General features: G+C 44.2%; 1 protein-coding gene across 1 annotated transcript; it reads right to left on the bottom strand.

Annotated features, from left to right (window-relative positions):
- Positions 1 to 2,606: 2,606 nt before the first annotated feature.
- Positions 2,607 to 7,477, bottom strand: foxa3 (forkhead box A3). Its single transcript, XM_039791720.1, has 2 exons — positions 7,012 to 7,477; positions 2,607 to 5,667 (listed from the first exon to the last, which is right to left on the bottom strand). Exons 1-2 carry the CDS (start codon positions 7,081 to 7,083, stop codon positions 4,348 to 4,350), a joined length of 1,392 nt encoding a protein of 463 aa, XP_039647654.1. The 5' UTR covers positions 7,084 to 7,477; the 3' UTR covers positions 2,607 to 4,347.
- Positions 7,478 to 10,029: the final 2,552 nt, after the last annotated feature.

A 10,029-nucleotide genomic window follows, 5' to 3' on the forward strand; every position in this document is an offset into this window, starting at 1 on the left:
GACTATCTGTCCAATCTGAGTTTTTCGGTTGCACGACTAAAACAATCACACGTTCCACCAAAACAAGTTCCTTCCAGAGGCTATTTTGCAGAGGCGCCATTGCTCTGTCCAGTGCTTATCACCGCCCAAGACAATTGTGATTGGTTTAAAGAAATGTCAATAAACCAGAGCACGTTTTTCTCCCATCCCGGAATGCTGTGTGGACTAGCCAGACCGTCCTCTGCAGCGCTGTAGAGGAAGGTCTGGCATTACAAGACTAGGGTTTGGGTTGTTGTGGATGGATAGGTCCTAAAACACAGGGCTTCGAAGCGGGGGAGCGGAATTCCTATCCTGAAAGACGTTAAGGGGAAAACACAAGACTTTCACCAAGGAAACAGGTGTTTGTGTCCCAGGAGTACTACTTAAGGGCACCGGTGTTTTAACTCAAACCACAATCTTTTTTGCAATCGTTGTTTTGGTGCCTAAATTTAACGGTTATGGTTATTATTTAATGGTCATTGCCCATGTATGTGGTAAAACGATAGTGATGCTGATGTAGAAAAGCAGCATCCTTACTCTGTGTTTTCTCAAAACAAGTGCATTTTTCCTTCCCATGCTGGCTAAGACCGTGTTACACCTGCTAAAATATGTTGATTTTAGGATTTAAGAACTTACATTTTTGAAATAACCCATTCCTGCACAGAACACAAATCCCAGAAACTTTAAATGGAATCGTATTTTCAGCTGAGGCTATTATGGCCATTTATGAAATCCAGACTGTTATCAGCAGCTGGAATTTATTTTCTAAGAGTCTTGCATGTGGAACTGGGTCAGCTGAGGGTTACAGATTACAACCAAAAGGTTACAAATGTAAGGGTCACACTTAAGTTTTTTCCCCCTTTGTTGCTGAAATTGTTCCAATCTAACTGCTGCATTTTTGCTCCTTCAAAACCTCAAGCCCCAGTATGTTATTTGTGGATAGACTCTAATCTGTTTCCCTTCATGAGAAGCCTGAACTGAATGTGACCACTATCAGCGCGGCCACCTGATTACTGCGAGAGGACGTATCAGAGTGACATTTTAGAGTCAGCCAGGTTAGTCATACCTGGAGCTGCATGGTGTGTGCGTGCGTGTGTGTGTGTGTGTGTGTGTGTGTGTGTCTTTGTAGCTTTGGAGACATTATCAGGCGGGTGCTTGCCTATCTTATCAAGCCAACTGCTCTGAAGGGACTATTGTTTATGCAAGGTGACGAACTCCCTTAGATTTCCCACTCAGACCATAGACCAGTGACCATTTCTTTAAGGTGTGTGTGTTGTTCTCATTTAGAAACTCACATATTGATGATGTTCAAAAAAAGAGTGAAAGCTAATATCAGAAATAATGCTTGAATTTCTGCAGCAACCGGTACCATTATGTGTTCTTTAGCATCGTGACTCACTGCTCTGATCGAAACTGAAGTTAAACAGTGAGACTATAAGTGTTGTATTCATGTGTTTTGTGTGTGTGTGTGTGTGTGTGTGTGTGTGTGTGTGTGTGTGTGTGTGTGTGTGTGTATGTGTGTGTCAATCTATATTTTTCAAGTCTCCGGGCTCACATTTGCTGGGCTTGACGTGACAGAGAAGAAAAGGCAGCAAGAAATACGTGACAACTCTGACAACACAGAGCTGGGTTATGCAAGCCAGCGGAGAGACAGACAGGCAGCCAGGTAGACAGGCAGACAGGTAGACGGGAGGCCTGGCGACAGGGCAGGGAAGCATGAGGCCAGGGAAGGGCGGCTGCAGGAACCAAGATCAATAAATTAACTGTTTAATTCTCCTGCAGATGTAAAGAGAAGTAACCATCACAATGTCACATTATACGTTAGTATGTGAGCTGCGCAGAACTTTGCTCATCAAGTCATAATTTGCTACATTTTCATTTGCATGAAAGCTCCCCCTTATTCTCTTGATATCATTCAGTAGTGATTCTGCAGGTTTCCATTTTTAAGCTGCAGTTTAGAAAACTGTGTTTATCCCAGGTTTGCTTGGGATAAACACAAAAGGATCTGACTGGTCAGGGGGAGCCGCCGATTCAAAAGCAAAATATTCTGCTTCTACTTTCTCCCCTGTTTTTGTTTTGATGATTTGCCGATAGTTTGTCTAGCGCCGGGTCAGAGGCAGGTCAGTGGTTTTTGGAGTGGGGTCCGGCCGTGTCTGGCTGTGTGTGTGCCGCCCGGGGCCGATGGCCTGTGCAGAGGCCTGCTTTGAGGCTCTCAGTGTGATGCAGCCATGTTTAGTCTACCAGTCCTACATGTCACACACCACAGTCATTTGGTCAGGAGCTGTTTCAACAAGACGCTGCTATTCCTGCAGACACCGCCTCGCCAGACAGGTGAAAAAAAAAAAATTGTGATTGATTGATTGACCCGAGCGAGTCATGGAGGTCCTGTCAGCAACGCTATGTGATCTAGAAACCAACCTTTACTTTTGAAAATGTTGTGCAGAGGTGAAGAATAATTTGCTGCAAAATGTCTAGAAAATGAGGAAACATTGCATTCAGGGAGCTTTTTTTTCTATTTCAAATATAATAAAAGCCAGTTGGATGACATTATGTAGATTTTTAATATTCTTAAAGCTTAATTTTTTACATGGGAAATCCAGAAAGAGGAAGTCTCTTTTTATGATTTTGTGGAATGTTAAGAAAGTACTCGGAACTGAATTGATTACTCATCCCTGTGGGGAAAAAAAAAGAATACAGATTTGAACACTGAATGTACGGTGAAGCAGCTTTCGGTGTTTAGGTTACTTTTGACCGTTTCGTGTCCTCGCTGACAGCAAACACGTCCTGCATTATCATTTATGGAAATGAAAAACAAAAGCACCATTTCTCCCCACATTTTTTGCCTTTTTAATAAGAAAAAAAATGAAACATGAATCATTCAAATCACATTTAAACCGACAGAAACGACGACAACAAAAAAAACAATATATTATATCAGCACACTTTCAAAGTTTGAAAAGCAACATAGCTTAAATAAAAGACATTTCTCTTTGAAACTAAAACATGCTCTGCAGAGGACATCGTGACCTGAAACTTCTGCGTCCTCTGCTGTTTATCAGAATAATCCTTCAATAGATCGTCTGTACATTGATCTCTCATCAGATCAGTAGTCATTTGAAGAAAAGGCACTTTTTGGACAGAAGGTTATTTGACACCCTTTGACATTGTTACACTGATCACATTGAGCTGATGCATTGACATTGTAAGGGGGTGTTCCTAAGTATTGTTGTAACACACACAAACACACACACACACGCACACTATCAGCCCACCTGGCCAGTGGGAGCTCCATAGTGCAAAGTACTGTATGTAAATCCTCCCATAGTGCATCTCTCCTCCCCTCCTCTGTTTTAGTAACTGACTGAACTCCCCCAATGAACGGCACCAGCTATCTGTTATTCAAAATGTTACAGTCTGTCAAAAAAGCATTTGGTTTTAATGTTCTCGCATAGGTGACGAAAACATAAACACAACATGATTCTTTTATTTTTTTTTTATTTTTACCACAGTTACTTTGCCTAGTAGTTCCTTCTGGCTGCAAAAGATTGTTTTAGCTTCTGTTTCCTCTCCAGCGAGTACAAAATGGCTTTTTTCTTCTTCATATGTTTAACCAAAATAACAAAAGAAAGTACACACTCCATGGTGTGATCTGACAGAAATGATGGACGTAGTGTGAAATGCTGTAACACAAAAAAAAAAGAAAACTGTCTCCCACCGCAGTAACATCTGCCTGAAGCAGTAACCTGAAACTCGCCCATTGTCTCTCCATTTTTTGGATTAAACCCCCGCCTCCCCCCCTCACATTTGGGTTGTAACTGGTCATCAGAGCGCTATACAAGATATATTAAAATTTATTCCCTTCATAAATAAATGCAAATACCCCCCCCCCCCGCCCCCTCACATTACCTCTATATACATTTTGTACAAAGCCAATTTCACCATGTGCAGTGCTCGTGCGACAGGCGAAGACAGGATCTGACATCATCAGTTAAGACTTTTTATCATCCAGCTACACTTTTCTGTCCTCCATGTAACCAACCAGTCTCCATGTTTGTCAGAGTTGGGAAAAGAAAAAAAAAAAAAGTTCTTTGGTCCCTCAAACACGGCAGCCATTTTAGATGTGAGTCTCTACCAAGGCCACTGGATGTGAGCCAGAGAGGGACGGGGAAAGAAAGAGGAAGAGAGCTGGGGTGTCCATTTTAGAAAAGGCTGAGAGAAAGAGAAGTCTCCATCTTGGCTCACCTCTAGAGACAGGTGTGTGTGTGTGTGTGTGTGTGTATGTGGGGAGGTGGGGGTGTGGGGGTGTGGGGGGGGGGGTGAGTGTCCATATTAGGAGGCGTTGAGCACCGAGCGGCTGTACAGAGTTTGGTAGTAAGCGCCTGAGTCCATGGTGGCCGGCCCGGGGCTGTCGTAGATCTGCTTGGCTCCCATAGGAGAGCCGCTGGTGTAGCTGTTGTATGCCATCACCTGGTCCTGGTAGGACTTGAGGTCCATCTTCTGCTCGTTGGACATGAGGTTGGTGATGGAGAAGGGGTGGTTGAAGTTGTAGTGGGGGTCCAGGGACTTGAGCGGGTCGCTCTGTAGGTCCATGTGCTGCTGCATGGCGCCGGGCAGGAGGTGGGAGCTACCCACCAGAGACTGGGAGTGGAGGAGCGGGTTGGAGGAGGTGGCGGCTGAGAGGGACAGGGAGGACGAGGCGGAGGAGGAGGAGGACGGCAGGGAGATGGGCGGGCTGTGGAGGTGTGAGGAGGAGAGCGACGGGCAGTCTAGTGGCACCAGGGAGTTCCGGGGATGCGGCTGGTCGTCCGAAGAGCCCGGGTGGGAGTTGTCTGAGTGGGCGGAGTCGGCTCCCTCAGAGCCTCCTGTGGGGCTGTGATCCTCCACCAGGTGATCTCCGCCATGGCCTCCCTTCCCAGAGCCCCCCTCCTGGCTCTTGCCCGCTTTCTTCGCCAGCTTTTCCTCGATCTTGAAGCGCTTCTGGCGCCTCAGGTAGCAGCCGTTCTCGAACATGTTGCCCGACTGCGGGTGCAGGGTCCAGTAGGAGCCTTTGCCCGGCTTGTCCGGCGAGCGAGCCACCTTCACGAAGCAGTCGTTGAAGGAGAGCGAGTGGCGGATGGAGTTCTGCCAGCGCTGCTGGTTCTCACGGTAGTAGGGGAACAGGTCCATGATCCACTGGTAGATCTCGTTCAGGGTGAGCATCTTGCTGCCGCTCTGCTGGATGGCCATGGTGATGAGGGAGATGTAGGAGTACGGCGGCTTGGCGTGGGTCAGGGAGCGTCGGTAGGGCTTCGGGGGAATGTCCTTGTGCCCGGCCCGGTTAAGGGTCGCGGTGGAGGGGTACCCCAGCTGGCTCATGGATTGGCCCATGTTCTGGTAGTGTGACAAGGAGCCCAGGGAGCCTGGAGCAACGGGGCCCAGCTGGGTTAGAGGGCCCGAGCCGAGGGACGAGGTCACCGGGGAGAGGGACATGTGGCTGGGCCCGGAGCCCATGGAGGCCAGCGGGGAACTGCTGAGGCTGGTGCTCGGGTACGCCATGTTCATGCCTGCAGGCGAGGCGGTGGCCGGGTTCAGGTTGATGTAGCTGTTGATGGAGCCCATGGAGCCCATGGAGCCCAGACCAGAGTTCATGGTGCTGGGAGAGGAATACATCTGGAGGGGAAAAAGAGACACAACAAAACATCTGGTTATTCACAAGAAAGCACAGTTGACACGCATGCAACAAGAGTGAAATAATAAAATATAATGAACTAATCTTGACGTTTGATTTCCAACATTTGGGAAACAAACAAACGGCTCTCTGGCGTTTAACTGGTATTAGTTTAAATGAGTGCACTGAAGTGACTGTTTAAATGTAAAAGTAAAGCGGTTTGACTCTCCATTTAAAAAGGGACTCCTTATCAATGCACAATGAAGCTCTCAGTGCGCGGGGAGAGGACATGGATTTCACACGGCGATGTTAACCTGAAAATGCGTAAAAAGCGCGTCACGGTGCCTCTCGGTTCAGACGGCCTCCTCCGCTCCTTCCGTGGAAAAAACAAGTAAACCAAAATGTTCAGCTCAACTGGAGGAATGTGATTATTTTCTGTTCTCATTCGTTTGTGTATGTCAAGGATGAATTATTCCGTGTTGTAATTTGTTGTTGTTGTGTTGTTGTTAAATCTCAAAAAAGCCTTCGAAGCGAAATAAAAGTGCTTGATAAAATTCCACTGGGGACGGAAAGGATACGGGCCCGCAGACCGGTCGCTGGTTAACTATTATCAGTCTCTTTCTTCTCGGTAATTTCATCAGGTCGAGGAGAGGTGAGAATTGAAGCTGTTGATAGAATTAACTCTAATTGAATTAGTGAGAAAGAAGAAGAAGAAAAAAGTCTCGTTACATTTGCACCTGAATTGTCGCAACAGTTGAGCGGCTGCGGGGACACAAAGGAAGAAAGCGTATCGATGAGCAAATGATTTAGTGAGCAACTTAGAAGCTGAATATTTAGACTATTTATATTAGGTATTCATAATTCAATTAAAAACTGAAGTAGGTTAAAAATGTAGTGGCTTTTTTTTGCTTTTTCAATAGTCCAATAATGTTTCTGTTGGGATTTTCACAGATGAAGAATATCTGAATTTAGTAATTTTTCTCATGATAATAATTCTTATGCCCAGGTCAAAATGCTGTGCGCCTTCATACTCAATGTTAGTCTATCATACTTAACATATTGTATTTTTATGGCACTCCTACAGTAGGTCAAAGAAGCTTAACATTTAAATGTAAAATCTTTATAATATTCTTTTATAACTCATGATAGTATTACAGCTTTTTTTTTTTTCTTGTTCGGAGTCCTTCTGAAAACGTGCGCAAATAAAATTGCGTATTCTCTCCTCCACTGGCAAGAACAACCTTAGACTTGACGACGCTGTTAACAACACGAGTAGCCTAAATAAAAAAACAGTGTGATTGATTCTTTGTCATTTCTGTTATTTTTGTGAGTGAACGTGTCTTTACCTCACTGGCCTCGCTGTAGAAAGTATTCCACTCTGGTAGATCATGTGCTTCCATCTTCACAGAACTCAACATCCCCAACACAAGTCTTTGGAGGAGAAAGACTTATCAATGACCTATGTTAAAATATAAAAAAATAAATATAAAATCCTTCGCAAAGTTGGAAGTTTTTAGGGGGAAAAATAATTCCCAAAACAGAACGTTGTCTCCTTTTTGGCAAAAAAAGGGAGAAAATATCTAGAGTAAAAAAATAAAAAATAAAAGGTGAGGGAAAAAAAAGAAGAAGCAAAGAGTGATGTGACGCTCTGCTCCTGGGAATTGTAAAGTCAATATTTCTTATTTGTCAGTCATCCATTGTTTCATAACCGTATTATTGTTATCGCTCAGCAGATGTTGACTTCTTCTGGCCCGTTTTTTTTTCTTCCCCAGTCCACCGGGGGCCTCGGGACGCAGCGTGTTGCAGGCGGAGTTGTAGCGCAAATACAGTAGAGAAACTTGGACGTCCTCCTCTTATAAGGTGCCGGCGGGTTCCGCCCCGCTCCTGACATTTGAATATCGTGTTAGGATCCAGGAAGGGCCCCGCAAAAAGGCCGATGTGGCCCCCTGGCGTGCTGTATATTGGCCGGCGGCTGCACCGGGGCCACCCGGACGAAAGCCTGTCCCATAATCCTTCAGTGTCAGAGCTGAGTGGATTAATATATATATATATATATATATATATATATATATATATAGGCTATAGCAGCGAAGTTCATAAGGGTGCGGTGTTAATATGCTCAAAAGTTAACTAGATGAAAGAATGCAACATCGCTTCTTCTCCACTCAAAATGTGTCCTAATAATTATTCTTTTTTCTTCTACAACGTGTCATTTTTCTGCAGTTTTGGAAATACAATAGAAATGCGTTTAAAAAAAGTGAAATTATACCATTAAATCAACAAGATATTTAAATTGATTTTACAAAAAAAGTTATTTGTCGATACTGAACCGCGTTTCTTGGGATGGGGAGGTTTTGTGACTGTGTGTGTGTGTGTGTGTGTGTGTGTGTGTGTGTGTGTGTGTGTGTGTGTGTGTGTGTGTGTGTGTGTGTGTGGCAAAGGGCGTGGAAGTCGTTAATTCCCTTGGCTATCACTTCTCTCCCTCGGCTATGAACCCTGTAACACATTCTTTGAGGGCTTAGTGACCGCCAGATTGATTGCAGATTTTGAGTTTTGATAGTCAAATATTTTCCTGATTAACAGGGAAATATTTGACTATCAAAAGAAGAATATCAGAACATCAGAGATCCTTATCAGTAACATTAGAACACCAAGCCCCTTAAATTAAACCACACTGATAAACCTCCCCGGACTAATTAAAACGGCCTTATGCCTCATATACAGTATGCCACTGCAACACCATGGGTACACTAAACTCAGTATGAAAACTTAAACGTACCAACAGACACTTGAAGTCACTGAACGTTCCTTGGATGCCTATGTGCGTAAATCTGTGCGTAAATTCGCCTCGGTATAGGCCTCAAATGTGAGAGACCTCCTCCCCTGAGGCATTCGCAACCCTTCGCCACAGAGAAATACAATAAATAATGTAATCCTGGTGTAATGCATAGGGCCCAACTCCTGTGTTGTGGAATACACATCGGCCTCGTTGCAGACGGAGGCCTGTGAATGTCAATGCCTCTGCCTAATGGCCAGTCAATGGAGATGTAATTGATGCGCAGGCGGGAGGCCGACGGGATTAAGACTGAGAAGCGATCCCGAGGAAATAAGAAAAAAACAGGAAGGTAGGCTACATGTGCGCGCAGATGCACCAAAATATGCAGATATGTTAAAAAAAAAATAAAAAAAAGATTCGTCGGGTTACATTTTATATTTCTAAAGTTCAGCGTCCACCTGATGGCTATGTTGCCTTCAGGGTTTAGCCTAAACCCTGAAGGCAACATAGCTAAATTGGTTATCAAGGGTCAGTTTAACTAGGTTAAACTGACCCTTGATAACCAATCACAGGCGATTTAAAAAATAAAAATAAAATTACCACAAAAATATCAGTCATCATGTTTCCCACCGTCATATATATATATCAGCTGCAGCTCTGTGTGATAGTCTAGATATTGCCAATCCCAGCCTTCAAGACTCGGCGATTATCGCCTGTTTGCAAAACGCTGTCAAATCGATTAACACGTGGAATGAGCTAACACCTCGGTGTCTGTAATGATGCAATTAAGCCTGAAAGAGATCCATCTGGACTTCTTTTTTTTTAAAGGACCAATACAACCAAATATAAAGTCTAGTTTGAGGGAGGGACTCGCATCCAATTAACCATCGCATGGGAACAAACAGGGGCTCCAATCATAGCTGAACTTCTTTATCCATGTCTGACTGCAGAACTGCCTAGTAACAAGAAACCAAAGAGTATCAAAGAAAATTAAATTAAAAAAAGGTCAAATAAAAAGATACGGTCCAATCAGAGATCATTTCATTAGGCTGGATTTGGGTGGCGATTCATGTGTTGGATATTTCTGTTCCACTCGCTTTTGTCACCTTCAGGTGCCAGTGGGGAATCTGATATCCTGGATTTCCAACACAGCATCACATTCATGTTGCTCTGGAAAAACCACCAAATTGTTACTGTTTTTGGATGCTCTGCTGAGTGCCATAGACTTATTTCCAATACCTATCGGTGGTTTTAATGCCTGTCATCTCTTAGTACGATAAACATACAATTCTTCATCTTTGAACCTGGTTTATTTACTTGTTTCACACACCTGCTGAAGGATGAGCATTGCATTTCGGCCATGACGCATCAAGCTTCAACCCTGCCTCTTGATAAGAATATTTAATTGGTGTAATGCGTCTTTAAGGTCCCATTTTTTTTCCCAACACACATTTAGCCATATCCTCTCTCTGCCGTTTTTCATTCAAATGGGCCTCCTATCGTCCATTAACACCTCTGTAATTGGTTTAACAATAGCTGACACTAATGGAGGAAACGACAGATCGGCCCCCCACCACCCTCTCTCTTC

Source organism: Perca fluviatilis, chromosome 2 (genome assembly GCF_010015445.1).
Source record: "Perca fluviatilis chromosome 2, GENO_Pfluv_1.0, whole genome shotgun sequence".
Lineage (NCBI taxonomy): Eukaryota > Metazoa > Chordata > Actinopteri > Perciformes > Percidae > Perca > Perca fluviatilis.

Coding starts and splice junctions, on each gene's coding strand:
- foxa3 (XM_039791720.1), bottom strand. CDS start 7,083: ATGTTGAGTTCTGTGAAGATGGAAGCACATGATCTACCAGAGTGGAAT. Junction 5,668..7,011: donor TCTACAGCGAGGCCAGTGAG/GTAAAGACACGT, acceptor TTTCCCCTCCAG/ATGTATTCCTCTCCCAGCAC.